This window comes from Echinops telfairi, unplaced genomic scaffold (assembly GCF_000313985.2).
Source record: "Echinops telfairi isolate 266 unplaced genomic scaffold, ASM31398v2 ScPeMD7_3533;HRSCAF=4204_0, whole genome shotgun sequence".
Classification (NCBI taxonomy): Eukaryota; Metazoa; Chordata; class Mammalia; order Afrosoricida; family Tenrecidae; genus Echinops; species Echinops telfairi.
This window is the reverse complement of record NW_022107431.1, coordinates 106,301,156-106,322,689: the sequence shown is the minus strand read 5'-3', so window position 1 is coordinate 106,322,689 and position 21,534 is coordinate 106,301,156. Positions and strand designations below refer to the sequence as shown.

Here is a 21,534-nt window from a genome sequence, read left to right as displayed (position 1 = left end):
AAGGTATGCAGCGTATGTTCTTCCGCTTTGGTTTTCTAACTCTAGTTCTTTGCACATGTCATTCAAATAGTTTGCTTCGTTTTCTGGAACTGCCCTTTGAAAATCTCCATTCAGCTCTTTGACTTCATCATTTCTTGCATTTGCTTTAGCTGCTTTCCTATTTAGGGCAAGTTTTAGTCTGGTAGCTCTACCCAGTATTTGCTGTACTATGGACTTCATTTTCAGCATCGTGGCAACATGCAAGACACTGCAGTACAACAAGTGGACAAAAGAGAGTTGGGAAGCCTTCATGGTTGGAGCTTACTAAAATTGGAAGTGAGAGTGTTGCCCTTGGGTTTTAACATGCCCCAAGTCTGTGTGGTAGACTGTAGCTGTTGATGTTGACATATTTCTTTCAGCCAATGGTCAGTGGAATCAGTGGGGTCACTGGAGTGGATGTTCCAAGTCCTGTGATGGCGGCTGGGAAAGGCGAATAAGGACCTGCCAGGGTGCAGCGCTAACAGGGCAGCAGTGTGAAGGGACGGGCGAAGAAGTAAGAAGATGCAGTGAGCAAAGATGCCCTGGTGAGAACCAGCTGACGTTATCCCGATGCAAAACATATATGACTTTATTTAGATCTTTATATCTAGTACATAGACAGCTGTGAGGTAAAGAAAGTCATGCCTAGATTAAGGGATTGCAAATGGCAAGTGACACTTTAGATGTGCCTGTGATGTATAGGGTAACCTTTTTGGTTTTTAGCTTGTGGGGTATTTCTGCTATAGATTTTTAAATGCTTGCTTGGTAATATTTTTAAAGTATGAAATCATATAAAGGCACTCATGCCAAACAGTAAGGATACTAAATGTAGTATAACTTTGTAAGGGGTAGGATAGCTATGCCAAACAGTAAGGAGATTAAATGTAGTATAATTTTGTAAGAGGTAGGATTGTCATGCCAAACAGTAAGGAGACTCAATGTAGTTTAATTTTGTAAAGAGTGGAATGTTTTCCACTATTTTAATGAATATTTTTTAGTGACAACATAAAATAAGTTGTCTAAGATCATATATATTACAAACATAAAGACATGAGTTTTAAGCCATAGCTTAGTCAGAAAGTAAGGAGATGCTGTTGAAATTCAGAATCGTTAATGTTCTGCACCTAATTCATCTTACCTCCATATATGACCCTGGCTATCGCTGATTACTTGTTCTTGCCCCATTTTCCACTACAAAAAGAAAATGCCACGAGGAACACATTTTACAATTAAAGCATAACGTCTTTGTAAATGAAAGAATGGGAGTGCTGCTATATAGTTATAGAATCAAACATCAAAAGTTACATAGATTGTAGAGAACTCAGCTGAAGACATAAACCAGGGAGTTTAAACTGTCATCTATAGTGAGAAGTCTTAAACGTGTACCCACAACTACCAGATGCCTTTGAGTCAATTGATGATGACTCGTGACAATACCATGTGTTTCAGAGTAGACTTGTGCTCTATATTGTTTCCAATTGCTGATTTTCACTAGATGGTCAGACCTTTCTTCTGAGGCACTGTGGGTGGACTATAACCTGCAACCATTCAGTTAGCAACCCAGCAGTTCCCTCTTTGGATCATTAAGAACTTGACTTCGGCGTGCTTTTCCTGAACAATTGTTAACACCTTAAGGACTCCATAAATTTGTGAATATCAGGGTTTTAGAATTATATAATGTGTGAAATTGGCATAAGTGTAGTCAAGAAGGTGGAAATTTCATATATTCACAGCGGAGTAGAGAGGAAAGTGCTGTTGGCTGTTTGCTGCAAGGTTGGCAGTTTGAAACCACTGGTCAGTCTGCACGAGAAAGAGACAGGGTTTTCTATTCCATAAAGAGTTACCGTCATGGAAACCCTAGGAGCAGTTCTGCCCTGGCCTACAGGGTTGCTGTGAGTTGGACTCAACTCAATGACAGTGAGTTTGGGACATTTTGGCAGAGCACCACTTACTCCTCTGTTTGTTGTGTTGTTGTGGTTGGCGTGTTGCTGTGATGCTGGGAGTTGAATTTCAAATGCCAGCAGGGTCACCAATGGTGTGAGGTTTCAGCAGAGCTTTCAGACTAAATCAGACTCAGAAGAAGAAAAAGGGTGTCCACTTTGGGGAAAAAACAGCTGCTGAAAACTTTAAGAATCACAGCACAACATTGTCTGATGTAATGCCAGAAGATGAGCCCCTTACGCGGGAAGACACTTAAAAGAGGAATGATTGTGAGGGTGGTTCAGGACCATGGTTAGTGTTCAGTATTGATGTTCACCGGCTCCCTGGAGGTACATCTGACTATGGCAACTAACAACAGTGAAGGCCAAGGAGACTCGTTCCTGCTAGTAATTCTCTGTGACGAGCCGTTAGGGGTTTCTTGGGGATACAGTGAGTGAAACCGTCTGCAGAAGGTCTCAAATTCCTTTTCAGTTCAGAAATCTATGGCTTTTAAATTTTAGAAAAAACAAACAGGAAACTCCCAGTTATCCAGGAGTCAAAACTTTCCATTTCTCTACACTTACAATTCAAAAATGTCTCACACTTCAATACTAAGAATAACCACAGAAACTAGGCTTTCAAAATAATACTATTTCAGTGTTTGTTGTTTGTTGATTTTAAGACCTTAGAAAATATATAAAACTAGTTGTTAGTTTTAATTCTTAAGCTCACTTGAATTTGATATGATAATAAGTAGCAAGTGAAAAAACAATGCAGACCAAGTATTCTGGGATTTATTGAATAGAATGCAGACACAGATTAATGCTGTGAAATTCCTCCCTTGCTGCATGAGAATTGAGAAGTAAATACTAAATAGCAAAAGTGTTCATTTTGCCAGAGAGAAATTTCCTTAGAACAATAGGCATGGTTAAGTAAAACTCTTTTAGTATCTGATGTTATCTAAATCAGTGTGAGCATATCAAAATTAATCACTGCTTTTTTCAAACCATTTTTCATCTGCATATACAGAGGTAAAATGGTGCCTTGACAATCAAATTTAGAAAGATTGCCACCTGCTGTTTGGAAAATATTTTGCAAAACTATTTACAAGAAACATGCATGTTTTGGTAGGCTTGTTTACAAGATGTTGGGATTTTAGAGAGCTAAACTAATAGAGACTGAAAAATCAGCATATGAAACAAAAATATTGTATTTATTTCACAGTACATAGTTTCTTGTACTAACAGCATTTTTATTTTATGCTTTACAATAGTATATTTTGTAAAGAACTGTAAATCACTTCTAGGTATGTAAGTAACATTCTCATAATTAAAACGAATTTTTGCATCAGCTAAATTCTCTGTAAATTACTGCTCATCCAGAAGTAGAATATATATGTATGTATGTATGTATATATGTATATATACTGAGCAATAACTTTTGAATATATCTTAATTTCTTACTTAAATATAATTTGCATTTTCTCTACAAATTTTATGTGACTAGTAATTTAAAATTTGTTTCTACATAGAATTTTAAAAATCAAAATAAGTGGATTTTTAAAAAACTTTTATCTTTTTGACTATGCATTGGCTTGTAATTCACATGGTCAGCAGTTCGAAATCATCTGCAGCTTCACGGAAGAAAGACTGGGCTTTTTGCTCCTCTAAACAGTTACAGTCTCAGAAACCCATGGAGGGTCGCTATGAGTCAGCCTGGACTCGGCCAGCAGTGAGTTAATTCCTACGGTCAGATAAAATTATCCTTACTCATTGACAATATTAATTAAGAAAACTTGAACATTACTATAACAATCACTAAGGCATTTTTTTTCTCTTTTTAAAATAACAAAGCTATGACAAATACCCCATCAAATTAATACATTTTTATGGGATTGTTTTGAGTATTTTCCATTCTTCATGTTTTCCCAGGTTGTTCGGAACAGTATTTATGTTTATGCCTCATTTAGTTTGCATGCATAACAAATTAATCAAGTTTGCCAGTAGACCCTTTGTCGTCAGGAAAGAGAGGTATCATATGTGCACATCTTTGTCTGGATAATTAATAAAAATAATGATTAATCATCTGGCTTTAGTCAAAAGCTGCTCTCATATATACAAAAAATTGGAAATAAAAATATTTTCTGATCAAGTTAGAGTATTTCTTTACTGGCAAATAGATATAATAAAGTCACAAAAAAATGGCATCATTGACAAAAAATGATTGATTTCATCTTCATAAAGAAGACAATTAGGATTAAAATATATATATTATTTTAGAACAAAACTACACATTAAGAAATAGAGTCATTCAGAGGGGTTAATTAAACTGCCCAATTTTTTAGTTATTCAAGTTGACCAAGTAATGATTTTAATATCCTTGAATACCCCCAGGCTTTGAGAGTTAAAATGATAAAATATTAATAGCTCCTCTGATTTTGCCACATTATTACCACTTGAGAACATAATATTTTGTTTTCTCTTTGTTTATATGTTTGTTTTGAAGTATTTTCCTGGTCCATATCATTCAGAAAGCAAATGTTATTGGTAAATTTCCAAGCTTCCTTACAGTGTAAAACTTGCTTGCCCTGTTGTCAGAGACAAAATCAAACTTGTCACTGTGAACTCTGACTCAAAGCCCCTAAATCGGATAGAGCAGAACTTCCCCTTGGGGTTTCTGCACTCTTTCCAGAGGCTGTCAGACCTCTCTCCTGCGTAGTGCATGATGGTTTCGAACTACCGACTCTTTGGGTAGCAGCAAGTGTGCCCCCAGGGTCCTTATTATCCGGGAAGGGCTCCCTATTCCTCCAACTGGAACCCTAAGAGCCATTGCTCTGTCATCGTGTGTGGCTAACCTGGAACCCTGCTTTCTAAGGCAGATGTTAAAATGATTTACATGTAAGATTTTCTGTCACAGTGTTAGTGGCCTTTTCTGCAAATGGTGGGAGAAAGCTGCAGGTTGAATAGGCTCCGAAACACAGTGACGTGGGCTAGCCATGGCAAAGAGGAATCTAGTCCTATCGACTTAAATGTCGCATTTGATATGAGATTTATCCTAAATATTGAGAACAATGAAGGGAACAGTGGGCTTGGTCATCTAAAATTTCTTCCCAGCCCCCCCAAATATTGAGATGCATTACGTGTTACAATTTGGCATCTCTGTAATATAATGCATGTGAACAATCCCATGAGGAGAAATATTTTCCCAGGGAGGATTGTGCCCAGTCTCTCTTTTTTTTTAAAGTCATTTTTATTACACATTTATCACAATTCATACATACATCAATTGTGTAAAGCACATTTGTACATTCATTGCCCTCATCATTCTCAAAACATTTGCTCTCCACTTAAGCCCCTGCCATCAGGTCCTCATTGTTTCCCCTCCCTCCCTGCTCCCCCGCCTCATGAACTATATCTTTACGGCTGCTCTCCAACAGGATCGTGTCTTCTCGGGAGATGAAGACTGTTTCATTTGGGTTGTGACAGTTTTCTTTTTTGTGTAGTAGGCTTATGCATGGAGCTGCTAAGCACAAGCCAGCTGTTACATCCAGGAGAACAAAGTCCCAGAAACCCCCAGGAGCAGTTCTCTTCTGTTCTATGGGATCTCTATGGGTTAGAATTGACTCGCTGGTAGGAAAGCTTGCTTTTTTTGACCTCGGCTCTGATTCTAGCTATCTAGAGAAGTTCTCCCCAAGAGTATCACACATAAGCATCTCTAGGAGAGTGGGATACATCATGGATTCCCGGGTTTGACCCTCCAGAGCTTCTGATTCAATGGGTCTGGTGTGGAACTGGGAATCTAGCTTTCTAACCAATTCACAAAGATGCTGATGGTATTGGTCTCTGAGTTTTATTGGCCTACAGTATAGTGAATCTAAAACTTGAGATTACTGTCATTAAGATAATTCCAATTTATAGACACCCTATAGGATCCATAGAACTGCCTTGGTGGGTTTCCAAGACTGTACATCTTTACAGGAGTAGCAAGCTTCACCCTTCTCCTGTGGAGTGTCTGGTGGTTTCAAACTGCTGACCTTGAGGTTAGCAGTCAAACGTGTAACTCACTATGCCACCAAGGCTTCTTAGTAAAACAAGTAAATTGATAAACTTAACAAAGAACTAGAAAACATTCTTTCACCTAGATTTCTAGTGAAAGTTGAGATATCAATAGTGCAACATTTTATTTTATTGAAAATTTCTTCATAAATAGTGAAGGCTTATTTCTGAAATCAATTGACAATGAAAATACCAAAAACGCAAACCAAACACATTGTGGTCAGGTCAGTTTTGACTCATAGAGGCTATAAGGAGAGTGGGACTGCCCCCTAGTATGTAAATCTTACAGAAAACAACTGCCACATGCTTCTCCTGCAGAATGGCTGGTGGTTTCAAACCACAGACTTTTGGGCAAGCTGCTTAGCACACTGGCCACTGAGCCACGGGACTCCTACAATGGAACTGCGATATGTGTAAGTCTCTTTGGCCAACTCATGTTTCCATCCAAATGAGATCTCGTTACAGTAGTCACTCAGAGAACAATTGGGCTTTGAACTAGCCATTGTGGACAGAGGAGGATGGCTTGCTCTCTATGCAATTCCAGTTCTCCGATTATTCCGAGAGTAAAAAATGACTAGAATTCAGGGAAGGAAGATGTCTCGTGACAGATTCAAGAACAGTTGCTTTGCCTGGACATTCAGTCAGCTTCTCGGGTTCCCGTTCTTCCTGTTCCAAAGAAAGATGGGGGAAAGGGCACAAATACCAAAGTTGGGTATTATTTGTACAGGTATGTTATAAAGCTGCCCAATTCCAGAACATGGAACGTCTGTAGTTATGCCAGTCCCAACAGCATTCTTCTTCAACAGAAGTGCATTTTTCACTGCCTCATATCCTCCAAACTATTACATATATTTTATAATTATATTTATTTATATAGATGCAAGTAAATAATATTTGGTGGTGGGATGCAGGTGGTGTCGACAGAAAGATGTCCTATCTGTTTGTTTTAATTAAATCATTTTATTGGGAGCTTGTACAACTCTTATCACAATCCACATATACATCCATTGTGTCAACCACTTTTGTACATTTGTTTCCCTCATCATTCTCAAAATGTTTGCTTTCTACTTGAGCCCTTGGTATCAACTCCTCATTTTTTCCCTCCCTCCCCACTCCTTCTCCCTCATGAACCCTTGATAAGTTATAAAGTATTATTTTGTCATATCTTACATCGTCCGACATCTCCCTTCACCCACTTTCATGTTGTCCGTCCCCCTGGGAGGAGGCTATATGTAGATCCTTAAAATCGGGTTGCCCCTTTCCACCCTACACTCCCTGTACCCTCCCGGTATCACCACTCTCACCACTGGTTCTGAAGAGATCATCTGTCCTGGATTCCCTGTATTTTCAGTTCCTATCTGTACCAGTGTACATCCTCTAGTCTAGCCAGATTTGTAAGATAGAATTGGGATCATGATAGTGCATGGAGGTGGGAGGCGGGAGCATTCAAGAACTAAAGGAAAATTGTATGTTTCATCATTGCTACACTGTACCCTGACTGGCTCGTCTCCTCCCCGCAACCATTCTGCAAGGGAATCTCCAATTGCCCACAGATGGGCACTGGGTCCCCACTCTGGACTCCCCCTCATTCACAATGCTATGATTTTTCAGTCTTTGATGCCTGATCCCTGATCCCTTCGATGCATCGTGATCTTCGATGTGCTTCTTCCATGTGGGCTTTGTTGTTTCTCAGTTAGATGGCCGCTTGCCCTATCTTACACTGATTTCATTTTCTCCAAGGTTCTAGTTACCAGAAGAGTAATCAATCACTCTATAAATATTTTGTCGCTGTTAGAAACTATTTTAATAATTTAGATTCTTCTAAATTAAGTGGGCTCCTGCATTTGAGGCTAAATGTTATCATCATGTCAGTATTTCCATATGAATTTTACATTTCTTTTCTAAAATTAAAAAAGAAACTCATATTCTTCACTATACTATTCCATGCAATTTAGATCTGGCACTGCTGATTTTCATATCCAAGCATAAGGTTAATTGATCACATTTAGTACTTTAAAGGAGCTGCCATCTAGCACATTTCCTAATATTTTCAGTTATCAGTTTTATGTAGTTTATTGTTATCTGTTAGGTTCATTAAAAGGTTAAAGCATGTTTTCACGAATTATTTATGGATATAAGCGAATAATGTCACAACTCAGCATGCACACTGGTTGTAGGTCTAAACCAACCACTGAGTTCAATACTGACAGTAGGGGGCACTAAGTAATAATTCCTTTTATCTCAAGGTATTTGTTCTTGTCCTGTCGTGTCAGGTGCATTCTAAAAAGCAGGAAAATTAGTTCCAGCTGGAAGATGTTCCAGAGGCAGCAAAGATGGCTCCTTGCTTACTAGCAGCCAACCTCTTGAAAGCAGCCTGGGTTTTATGATGTGGTTATGGAGTTCAGTCTAGGCTTTAAGAGCAAATCAGATTAATTTCATGGGCAGGAAGAGGGAAGAGCACAGAGATTCAAAAGACTCTACGTGCATCTCAGACGCAGCTGTGTGTCCATTTTTCAATCCTATTGCAATGGAGATAATTTTTTAGGGAAACTGAAAATGTGTTTGATCAGACTGCTCATCAGAGGAGAGAGACTTCAAGAAAACTCTCACAACTTCTGCCACTGAAGAAACTTAAAAAGCAATTTGTTATAATTTTAGATTATCCCACGGAGGCTAATTTAGAAGTATTTGACAACATGTAGAAAATCCAAGCAAGAATTTGTGACATTTTCTTCTTTTTAATGTTATTTTTATAATAAAACGAAACATAAATTGAAGCAAACACTTCACAATTATTTTAAAATTAAGAAATGTGAATTCTTGTAATTAGAGAACTTCCTTCTTGGAGTTCATGCTTAACAAGACCCTAAACCTGAACATCAGCTCTTGACGTGTCTGGTCCCCCACTTATGTCCATGCCATTTCTTTTCCCGGATATATGAGTGACAATTTTCCTCTAACACCCTTCTCTTAGTAATGATCTTCTATTGATCATTACTCTGTAAGGAACGCTGACAATGCTGACAGATTTACATCTTTACGCCTAATCACTCAAACAGACTCCTGACGTCCCTTCCCAAAGGCTGCCCTATATGACCAAGGGAACTTTCCTTTCTCACCCTTTGGTGTGACCTGGATTAGGTTCTCTTTCTGACCAATCCTTTTTCCTGTTGGTCATCCCCACTTTTATTAATTTTCTTTCCACAGTGGTCCTTTTGTTCCTTACCTGCTGCCACCACCTCATCATGGTGGAGAGGCAGGGCAGCATGGGAGTGAAGCCCAGTCGGTTGGAATCTTGCTCATCAATAGCTAAGTATCTAATGAACCTGAGCACATTTTCTGACCTCCTCAAGCCACAGTCCCCTCAAGATTGACTGCCATCAAAGTTTGGCAGCTGGAACCCAACAGCTGCTCCCGGAGAGAAGATGTGGCCATTTGCTTCCTAATAGATTTACAGAAGCCCCGTGGGCAGCTCTGCTCTGCACTCTGGTTGCTCTGAGTTGAAGTCAACTCTAGGGTTGCTATTAGCTGGGATTGACTCAACAGTAATGGAGTTTTGGGGTATCCTCATATATAAATTGCAGGAATTAATACTTACCTCATGGGGTTGCTATCAAGATGAAAAACTAAAATGCTGTAATATCTGGAATTAAGTTAAGTTCCTCCTTGTCTGCCACCCATACCGTTGCAAAAAGCACATCACTAATCTCTTTTCCACAGATCATTATCTGATCACCTTTCCTTCTTCATGATACTGATCATGTGACTCACTTCCAGAGCTTCTCAGTCATAGGCAAATTATTGCTGGGATCCTGCAATTTGAGTATCCCCATGTGTACCTTTCCTGTGGTACCTCGTTTTACCCAAATAAATAGATTCAGTCTCTTGCTCGTGCTCCTGGCTGTGTGTGCTGCCTGCAGTGTTGTGATCCTTGCTGTCCATCAGGACTATGGGAGGGTCCCTCTCTCCTTTCCTCTCAACCGACTGAAATGGAAATGGTCCAGACCCCATCCACCAATTACTTTTCTTAATCATCCTTTCTTATCCCACAACCTTTTAAATCTTTATGTTTGAACATTTTCTTATGACTTGGTTGAACGTTTATAGAACACATTAATTTTGATGCAAGAATTTTTTTTTTCAATTTGCTCCATAAAATTAGTAACTATCTCCTTAATGTTACAGCCATTTCCTACCCCTTTTCCATGTTCCTGGTTTCCATTCTTCCTTCTTTCCTGCCCGTCCTAGCTTCTGAAATATGTTTGGGGAAGATGTTGCACTTTCGAAGCCCTCTAGCCGATTGGTTCAAGCAGGCTAGCCATCGTGGTTGTTATTGCTTACTCTCTAGACCTGACTGTGGCTTGTCCAAAAGATGATTCCTCAGGATGGCTACAGTTCCAGGATTGCAAGATAGCTAATGGCCACAGCCTTGGAGGTTTGTTTAGTCATTCTCAGACAAGTAAGTCTGGGATTTTTTTATGATTTTGTTTTACATTATCCCCTATTTTTGTCAGGCCCTTGTGCTGGGAGCATAATCTGATGGTTAGTAGTGGCAGCCAAGCACCCTCTGGTTCTGGATTCAGATTAGCGGGGGCTGGGTTTCATGTGCTCCACTAATTCTTCAGACTACAGTAAGATGTATGTAGTGTTTTGGCAGTATATTATGCCACTTTACTTAGATGTCCCCCAAGATGATAGTACCAAGTCCTAAGGCCAATGACTGAGTTCTTCAAGGTGCTTGGTTGTGACTAAGTCCCTTTCCACCACTTGTCTGTCAGTTTGTTGGACAGGGCAGTGTGTGTGATGCTGGAAGCTGTGCCACGGGTGTTTAAAAGTGAACAGGTTTCAGCAGAGCTTCCAGACTAAGAACAGACAATGAAGAAGCATTTTGCTCCCCACTTCAGAAGAAGGGGTTACTGAAAACCCCATTCATAGCTTCAGAACACTGCCAGATACTGAAGACTCATGAACAACGCAGAGCATGATCAGAGATAGTGCTGGATAGTGAGCCCCGTGGGACAGAGGGCGCTCAGAATTTGAGGAGGAAAGGACTTCTCAGGGTGGAGTCAAGCACAGTCACTTGAGTCGGGTAAAGGGCATGGGAGTGGAGACTTTGGGATCGTCACTTGCTGATGGGCAAAACTCATGGTACGAAGAAAACGCTCCAAAAATCTGCTGATGATCACAACATGGGGTGCATGAAATAATCTAGGAAAATTGGAAGTATTCAAAATGAAACTGTTTGCATAAGGATCAATATACTAGGCTTTAGTGAGCTGAAATGGGCCAGTTATGGCAATTTTGAATCAGAGGATCATATGATTTACTAAGTCAGGAATAAAATGATCAAGCGCATTAACATTCATTGCCAATTAGAAACAAAGTGCAAGGAAAAGTCGTTGGAAATTAAGGAGTTGGTGATAGAAATGAGGTTGGAGATTGCACAACAGAATTTTGCAAAAATCAAACACATGCTCATAGCACATACCTTTTTAACAACCCAAAAGGTACTGTTCCCAATGAAATACACAGAAATAAAATTGATTACATTTGTGGGAAGAGAAACTGCAACTGTTTATGGGAGTAGAAACACCCATCTTTCTACTGCAGAGAAGCTCATAGTTTACAACTGTTGACCTTTCAGATCATAGCCCAAAGGGCAACCACTCCACCCCCAGGGCTCTGAAACGCTTGGGCCAGGTCTGCCCTGTCACACAGGGTTACTGTGAGTTGGCATCAACTTGACGACAGTGAGAGTGAGAAAGTGGGAAGAGATGCTGGAGAAGCTCAATATCAGCAGCTGAAACCATGGACAGACCATCAATTACTCATATACAAGTTCAGGAAAAGCTGAAGCAAATTAACTCAAGTCCACAAGAACTAAAATATGACCTTGAGCCTACACCACTTGAATTTCAAGGACATCTCAAGAACAGATTTGATACGTTGAACATTAATGACAGAAGATCCAATAAGCGGTGGGATGACATAAATAACATCATGAAGAAAGCAAATGGGCATTAATAAGACAGAAAAGAAAGGCAAAAATCAAAGTAGACATCAGAAGTGATCCAGAAACGTACCCTTAATTGTAAAGTAGCTAGAGCAAATGAAAGGAGGATGAAGTAAAAGAGCTGAACAGAAATTTTCAAAAGGGCTGCAAGAGAAGACAAAGCAAAATATTACAACGAAATGTGCAAAGACCTGTAATTAGAAAACAAGGGGAAGAACACACTCAGCATATCTTTAAAAGAAGGAACTCGAAGAAAATTTTAAAACTCTACTTGCAATATTGAAAATTTCGAAGGGATCAGGTATCAGGCATCACCAGAACAAAAAATCTTATCATTGTGAATGAGGGGGAGTGCAGGGTGGAAACCCAAAGCCCATTTTTAGGCAACTGGATATCGCCTTACAGAAGGGTCTTGGGGAGGAGATGAGCCAGTCAGGGTGCAATGTAGCAATGAAGAAACATACAACTTTTCTCTAATTCCTAAATGCTTCCTCCCTCCACCACTATCATGATCCCAATTGTGCCTTACAAATCTGGCTAGACCAGAGGATGTACACTGGTACAGCTAGGAACTGGAAATACTGGGAATCCAGGACAGATGATCCCTTCAGGACCAGTGGTGAGAGTGGCAGTACCGGGAGAGTGGATAGAGAGTGGGTTGGAAAAGGGGAACTGATTACAAGGATCTACATCTAACCTCCTCCCTTGGGGGCGGACAACAGAAGATTGGGTGAAGGGAGACGTCAGATGACAGTGCAAGATATGACAAAATAATAACGTATACATTATTGAGGGTTCATGAGGGAGAAGGGAGGGGGGATGGATGGGGAAAAATGAGGAGCTGATGCCAGGGGCTTAAGTGGAGAACAAATGTTTTGAGAATGATGAGGGCAATGAATGTACAAATGTGCTTTACACAATTGATGTATGTCTGTATTGTGATAAGAGTTGTATGATCCCCTAATGATTTTTTTAAAAGAAAGTTTCTATGGGCAATATATTGAATGATGCAGGAAGAGTCCAAAGGCGATGGAAAGAGCACACGGAAAGAACCAGCACCACAAAGAACGAGTCAATGTTGCACCATTTCAGGAGGTAGCAGGTGAGCAAGAAGCAGTGGTGCTGAAGGAAAAAGTTCAAGCTCCCCTGAAAGCATTACCCAAACACAAGGTTCCAGGAATGGATGGAATACCAATTGAAATGTTTCCACAAGCTGGTGAAACCCTAGAACCACCTGCTCATCTATGCCATGATATTTGGAAGACAGTTACGTGGCTAACTAACTAGAAGAGATCCCTATTTGTACACGTTCCAAAGAAAGGTGACCTAACAGAATTTTTAAACTATAGAACAGTATAATTGATATCACATGCAGGTAAACTTTTGCTCAAGATCACCCAGCAACGGCTACAGCAGCATCGTGACCAGGAGCTGCCAGAGGGTCAGGCCAAATTTAGAAGACATGGAGCGTGATAAATCATTGCTGATGTCAGATGGGTCGTGGCTGAAAACAGATTATAGCAAAAAGATGTTTAGTTGAGCTTTATTGACTATGCCAAGGCATTTGACTGTGTGAATCTCAACAAACTATGGAGAGTCTTAAGAAGAATCAGAATTCTAGGACACCTAATTGTGCTCCTACAGAACCTGTACAGAGATGTCTGGGTAATTGTGCAAAGAAAACAAATCAGGAAATGTGTGTGTCAGGGTCGTATCCTCTAGCCGTACTTATTCAATCTGCGCAAGTCCTCAGAGAAACTGAATTATATGAAGATGAGTGGGGTATCTGGATTGTAGGAAGGCTTATTAGCAACTGACAGTGTTCAGAAGGCCTTTCTTTGCTTGCTCAAAGTGAGGAGGACTTGAAGCACTTGCTGATGAAATGATGGAGGATAGCCTTTGGAGTGGGTTACAATTCAATGTAATTAAGACCCAAAGCCTCACAACTGGACCCAATAGGATACATTATTGTAAATGGAGAAAAGATGGAGTTTTTCAAGGCTTTTGTCTTGTTTGGATCTATAACAATGCTTACAGAAGTAACAGACAAGAGAATAAACATGCTGCTTTGGGTGAATCTGCTGCACATGATCATTTAAAAAGCAACACTGTTACTTTCAGGATTAAGGTAACATGATCCAACTCCTGGTATATTCAATTGCCTCATATGAATATGAAAGTTGGGCAGGAGAGCAAGCCTCCATTTCATGTAAATTGGACATGTTATCAGGAGAGACCAGACCCTGGAGAAGGACTTCGTGCTTGGTAAAGTGGAGAGACAGTGAAAAAGAGTAAGCCCCTTAATGAGAGGGATTGACACAATGTTTGCTACAATGAGTTCAAACATAAGAACAATTCTGGGCTGATAGAGAAACAAATCCAGAGGCACTCATATATGTGTATAGGAAAGAGCTTTATATACAAAAACAATTGAATATTGAGAAAACATCCCAGCCCAGTCCAGATCAAGTTCATAAGTCTGATGGTAGCTCATATGTCTGATATCAATCTATAAAGTCCTCTTCAGACTCACGAAACACATGCAATGACGCCCAATGCAGGGTGATCACAGGCCAGTTGGTGGGAAGTCCTGTGGATCCAGTGGCATTGTAAGCATCTCAGTGCTGGCAGGGGTCTCCACATGGCTCTTCCAGTTCAGGGTATTAGCTTAGTTCCATGTGTTTTGTCAACTGCTATGTCTCCCAGGGAGTGAGCTGAGAGAGTGTCTCTCTCAGCCTTCAAGATGGAAAACTTAATGACATAATGTTTTGTGATGAATCACTATGCTTTAATGATGTTCAATTTGTAACAATGAAAATACATCCTACATATCAGCTATTTACATTATGATTCCTAACAGTAGCAAAATTGCAGTTATGAAATAGCAATGAAAATATTTTTATGCAAAAAAACCAGATAAGCATGTTTGTCTTTCTGTATATGATGCCCAGATTAGGGACCTGTAGAGACAGCAAATTGATTAATAGATTCGAAGGGACATGACAGGGGAAGCTGGCAGGAAGTGAGGATCTCATAGCAATGACGAGTACAGGCAAAAAGAAATGTCCAGGAATTTATTATACTTAATCTTAGCCAAAAGCTGAGAAGCGATTGTCCAGGAAATTATTGTGATGATGGTTGTGCACCTCTTACGGATGTGATCGAACTATTGAAATGTATGATATATGAACTGTATGTCAGTGAAAGTGTTAAAAATAAACTATTTTTAATATAAAAAATAAAAAAAAGATGGAAAACAGGAGTTCCCAGGATCAGGAGAAGGCCATGCCCACACAGAGGCCTCATTGGCTATGATCTGATTGACAGGCTCCACCCCTTCACTCTGAACCTCAAATTGACATCAGATTTTGTCACTACCACAGCGAAGGTCTGTGCAGTGTGTGCTTCTGTTGCACACAGGGTCACTTAGAACGTAACCCCCTCGATGGCACCTCACAACAACACGATGTTTCTGGCAGGCATCATCAATGATCTGCTGCTGCTTTTCCCTTCATACTGTCTTTGTCCACGTACATTCCACTTGCGTCTTCAGTCTTGCCTTGGATGCTCAGGATGCCGAAGCTGCCCTAGGTAGCTGTTTCACTTATTTCCTTAAGGCTTTGTCCTAAGAGGAACACTAGGAGGCCTATGGGTTTACTATCATTTTGAATCCCCTCTCCGACAATAATATAAGTGCTCTTCCCTTTCGGAATTTTTATAAAATTTGCTCTGAAACCCCTGATTATAGTGTAATTTGTCCTTTCTGCTTAGAATCCCAGATCATTGAAGGTGTGATATCTATTTTCAACCTCTGAAAACCCCCATTCTGCACTGAAATGATGATTATGCCTTGAACACAAGTCATTAAAAACATGCTCTTTTAAATGTTTTTATTCCATATAATATCCATTCTAGCTGGACTAATGAAAATATTTGTATAAAAATCATATAAATAATTTATGACATCAGTCTTCTTTCTTTATAAATAATGAAATTTTGGAGGTAAGAAAAATATGGGGTTTTAAAATTATACACACACACACACACACACACACACATATATGTTTTAATGGTAAGTTGTTCATTCCCCCACCTTCTAGCCCAACTTATTTCTGAAGGCAGAGCTCCCAGAGCAGCTCCCTCTAACGCTAGACTTGTCCATGGTGTACTCAGATGGTGATTTTTCTAAAGGAAGGGGCTCTGGTGGTTCAGTGGTTAAGTACGTGGGTGATAACTCAAAGGTTAGTAGTTCAAACCCAACAGTCACTCAAACAAAAGCCTTATAGTTTAGCCTCATAAAAATTACAGCCTAGGAAATTATGCTGCAGTTCTACTCAGTTCTATAGGATCACTTGAGCCAGAACTGACTTGCGGACAATGAGTTTGTTTATTTGGATTTTGTAAAACGTCTGACAAGAGCAAAGGCTGTGGTAGTTGCCTCCAGCCTCTACCCACCTGGCATATTTACCCATGAAGCCTGTGTGTATTATCATTTCTCACACGTGGCATCACATGGAGAAGGCTGAGAAGCCGCACCAGCCTAAGCAATTTGTAAGATAGTACAGAAAGGTAAATAATGTAATTTCTCCTGGAAATCTTGAGCAGAGCTCAATGCAAAAGTTTATTAATAGTGTCTTAGTTATTCCTCAAAATTAAGTTAAACATATTTATTATTATTGCTGTTGTTAACAGGTTAGAAGAAGAGTGAGTTTGCTTGAAGTTGAAATATGAAATTTTTAAAATGCATTAATATGTAATCCAGAAGAAAAAAATTCCAGATCAAGTACCAAAGCAGACGATCTATAAAAAAAGTACTTGCTAATAAATTAAAAGTTTGAAGTTGGCTAACTTTTAGACTTAAAAATAAGAAAATTTGCAACATGTATAAATGATCTGTTTGCCACACCAAAAGGCAATCTCTTATACTTCAAGACAGAGTGACATTGTCTGAAAATGGACTTAGAAGTCAATCCATCACCTCTTCTCTCAGGGATGTCAGGCCAAGTCTCTTTGGCTTGATTTCTTCATGTTTAAAATAGAATAATAATTGTACCCACTTCATGAGGTCACTGGAAAATTCCACAAATCAACATATGTGATCCGCTCAGAAGAGTGCCTGACTCATGGTGATATGTAAATATTGCTGACCTCATTGTGTATATTTTGAGAAGACGAATGTTGTTTTATTTGCGTTTAGAAACACATTTTGTGAGTGCCATGAGTCTTTCTCCTGTCCCCTTAGCATCACATGAATTCCTCACAGGAGCAGGTTTCACCGCTTACAATCAGAGCTGAAACCTGCAGCCCCGCAGACCAGATCTCCCTTCCTCTGCACCTGCCGCCTGTGTCGTCCCTGAAAGGAGGAGCTAAGGAAATGCCAGCGAGTGTGGTTTGATGTGTGGGCTCAACACATAGTGCGTGCCTTTCTCTTTATCTCTGTGCGAGCGCTACAGTTTAGAATCAATTTCTCTTTAATGCCGAAGTTCCAGCGTATGGACTGAAAACTAATTTTCCACATCAAATTGATTTAAGCTCTGTATAATTTTTGCTATTTTTAAGAGACAGAAAATCAGTTTGAATAGACAGATTAATAGTTAATCTCTAGGTAATTGCTCCCTTGTTGTCAGGGAGCATGCTAACTACACACTTGTGACATCCAGTGCAGTTGTGTCTTACAGATGGGAGTGTAAGTCTTCCGCTTGTGGTAGGAAGCAGTGGTTATCTTTCCGCTGATAAACAGTTGCTGTTCGCCTTCAGATGGCTGGACCATGAGATGCTATATTTGGGGTCCAATGACTTGCTGATAGATGCCATCGGGTCAGTTCCAACCCATAGCAACTCGATGCAGAACAGAAGTGAACACCGCCAGGTCCTGAGCCATGCTCACAATTGTTCTGCAGCTGCAGCCACTGGGTCAGTACAGCTCCCTCAGGGCGCCCCGTCCACTTTATCAAGCTTGCTGCCCCTCTCCAGGGACCGCTTTCTCCTGATAATACATACACATTTGTAAGACAGAGTCTTTTCATCGTGACTATAAAGAACAGTCTGGCTGTACGTCTTCCAAGACAGACGTGCTTGTCCTTTTGGCAGGCTGCGGTACTTTCAAGGTTCTTCACCAACGCCATGTCCCACTTCACCTGCATGTGAAGCAATTGAAAACCCCATGGTTTGGATCAGGCACACCTGACCCAAGTTCTCAAAGTAACGCCGATTGGCATCGTCACGTTACCTATTGGTCCGCTGAGGAGGATATGGTCATCTTTCCAATGAAGGCTGCAATCCGTGATCTTCACCAGCAAGTGCTGCACGTCTTCCTCACTTTCAGCAAGATCGTGCCGTGTGCATATCACCAGTTGTCAATAAACACCCAATCCCAACTCCTCATTCTTCTTCATATAATCCAGCTTCTCTGATGATTTGCTCAGTAGATACCTTGAGTAAGTGTGGTGATTAGGATACACCACTGGGGTTTAAACCATGCACTATTCCCTTGTTCTTGTGTGCACAACTGTCTCTTGATCCATGTACAATTTCCACATGAGCACAATGGAGAGTTCTGGAGTTTCCGTTCTTCTCATAGTTAGTCATAGGTAGTCTGTTACGATCTACATAGTCAATTGTCTTGGCATAGCCAATCAAAAGCAAGTAAACATCTTTCTGGTATTCTCTGCTTTCAGCCAAGATTCATCTGACATCGCAATGGTACCCCTTTGTTGCATATCCTCTGCTAGATCTGGTCTGAGCCGGCAGCTAGGCCCCTGTCAGTGTACTGCTGCAACCAATGTTGGGTGGTCTTGGGCAACATTTGACTTGTATGTGATGTCAGTGATACTGTTCTAGAGAGTGAGCCTTGCGTTGGGTCACCTTTCTTCAGTCTTCCCACAGGGGTAGTGTCAATGTGATGTCTGTGTACTCTATCGGGAGACGTCCAAGTGTATCGAGCCCCTTGTGCTATTGAGAAAAGGGTATCTGAGATGCAGAAATCACCGGTCTTGCAAAATTCTATCATCACATCTACAACTTCATTTCTATCACCAAGACGATATTTTCCAACTAATATTCCTTGCTCTTTGCAGTGGTTCTACCTACTGGGACTCTGACTGCTTGGGAGCTAAGAGACCATGATTAGGCTTGCAGATCTTCCTACAGTGTTATATGTGATGGAGGCGGGGTGGTGGGGATACTGGGACATTATGGGTGCTTAGAAAATATTTGTTGAAGGATGAATTCTCTAAAGTAGCCCTCATGAGCATCCAGAAAGTTTCTGCGGTGGAGGTTTTATGAAGCTAAGATGACTGAAAGCACATTTTGATATTAATGCCTGGGTTTTTTTGCTTTGGTCATGAGTACAAATAGACCTATTTCTGAGCTAATTTTTTTTAAAGATGTAATCTTCAAAGAGTGGTGAATCACCTTTGATGAAATATTTCAAGCCGCTGTGGGATCCAATATTACTACAGAAAAGCTGAAAACCCAGGACTAGTTTGAAACTTTGAGCATACGATTCCCTGTCTTCTTTTTCTTCTTTTTAAATCATTTATGTGCTAAAATGATGTGCTCAAAATGCATCATGAAAGCAAGATTCAAACTGCATATTTTTGCAGTGGAGGAAAACATAGGTTTAGGTGTTTGAAACTTTCTGCTTGCTTTCTGGTTCTTTCGCTCTCAGAGTAGGTAGGTCAATCTGATAAGTCATAGACAGACACCAACCACAAGTTTCAAGTTTATTTTGGTTCATAGTGATCTGATGGGATCGAGTACGTGTGGCCCGAGGTGTGTCTAAGGTGGTGCATCTTTGCAGAAGCAGATTGCTCCACTGTCTTGAGTTTGACCCAATGACACAGGGTTAGCAGCTGAAAGGTTAACCACTGAGCCACAAGGACTCCTCACTAGATTCCTGGGAGTCAGCAATCGAGTGTTGGGGCTGGAGAAGGATAACTGTTATCTAATCAGATTCTTATTTAATCAGAGCCAAGATATAGCCAAAGCCCATCATGGGAGTCTGAATAAGGGCCTCGTGACACTTACTAAATCAGGCAGAGCCCTCCAAGTGCCAACTTTAGTCAATACCTGGTTCTCTGGAAATCCATTTGGCCAATTATAAGGATAACTGTGGAAGCTTATCTCTCATTTCTACTGTCCCTAAGTGGCTATTACTACCTGCTGATAGACAATTTACCTCCCTCTCCCTCACTTACACACATACACATGCTTGCACACATAATGTTCTCCTCACTTACAGGATCAGTGTCCAACAGAGAGCCGGGGTCAGTTTCTGTTTCCTTTATGATCTTGAAGAACTGGGTCACTGAGATACAGATCTTAGATCGGAGGGCCTGGCGGTAGGCGTGTGTGAGTCTGTGTTTATAGGTATTTATGCATATGAGGCATATCAATGGTCTATCTATACTTTCATGGAGCCAGGGAGCTGCTTCCCTGGTCAGAGCCTCTGCGTTGGCCAGAGAATCCCCTGTTCATGCTGACAAGCGGGAGTACCACAGGGTATTGCCAAGGTGACCTCAGAGCGGGGGCACACAAACTCGCTTTTCTTTTATTAATGTGTCCATTCAACAAATAATCCTGAAGTACCTTCAGTGCGCCAAGAACTGTTACGAACTCAAGCATATACCAAAAGTGAACCAGGCCAGACTGAACAAATACATTATCATGAAGCCCATTCTGATGCATAGGCCCCTAAAGTGTTTCCAATGTTGTGACTCTTTACGGGGAGTAGATAGCCTCTCTTTTTCTTTCTTAGGAGCAGGAGTGGGTTTGAACCGCTTACCTTGTAGCTAGCATCCCATTTGTCACTGACAGTGCCACCTCCTTTAAATGATAGAGGGATTTTCAAAAGAGAGAGAGAGGAAAAACACCAAAAACCTCTTCCCCTCATCGTGTACCCCTGCTGTCAAGGTGAGGCAACATTATATAATGAGAAGAAAAAGGCATTAGAGTATGTAGGAATCACACAGTGACAAGTGCTCTGTGCAGCTCTCCGTGGAGGAAGGTTTGAGGATCCCTGAGAGGTTGGCACAGGAGGAAATTGTGCAGGCAGGGAGGGTGTGAGGCATGCCGAGTTTTAGAAGGGAGGACCGATCACACCCTGGGCTGAAAGACGGAGGACTTCTCTGGGGTTTGGGAGGGGCAGATAGGCGGTCAGTATAGCTGGGTTGGAGAAAGATTGAAGGGGTTTGTAACTGAGCTTAATTTATGTATTGGTTAAATGTGGTATTTACATGAGAGAAGTTTGTTTTTTTCTTAAGCAGTATACCTAAGAAAATAAAAAGGAAAAACAAAAATCAAGCACTGACTCCAGTTCCCAGGAAGACGGTAGACAAAATCCACTCTGATTTTGAAACTCACGATTTTTTCTACCCTCTCCTGCAGTCAACGGTTCACCCTATTGGGACAGCAGTGCCATCTCGTGGTAGTTGTGTGCAATTGCAGGATATTCTGATTATAAAGTCAAGTGAGGGGGAAGGGCACAAGAAAGGAGGGTGCTGCTTGCCAGAATGACAGTAAAGGCCT

The 21,534-nt window shown here is 40.6% G+C and overlaps 1 protein-coding gene across 3 annotated transcripts in view; it reads left to right on the top strand.

Moving 5' to 3' along the window:
• The window catches only part of ADGRB3 (adhesion G protein-coupled receptor B3), a 513,164-nt gene that overhangs the window by 30,736 nt on the left and 460,894 nt on the right, over positions 1-21,534 (top strand). For all 3 annotated transcript variants that reach the window (XM_045294359.1, XM_030886780.2, XM_045294360.1), the window contains exon 5: positions 399-563. In XM_045294359.1, coding sequence (XP_045150294.1) covers positions 399-563 — 165 coding nt within the window. The remainder of the gene's footprint in view (positions 1-398; positions 564-21,534) is intronic.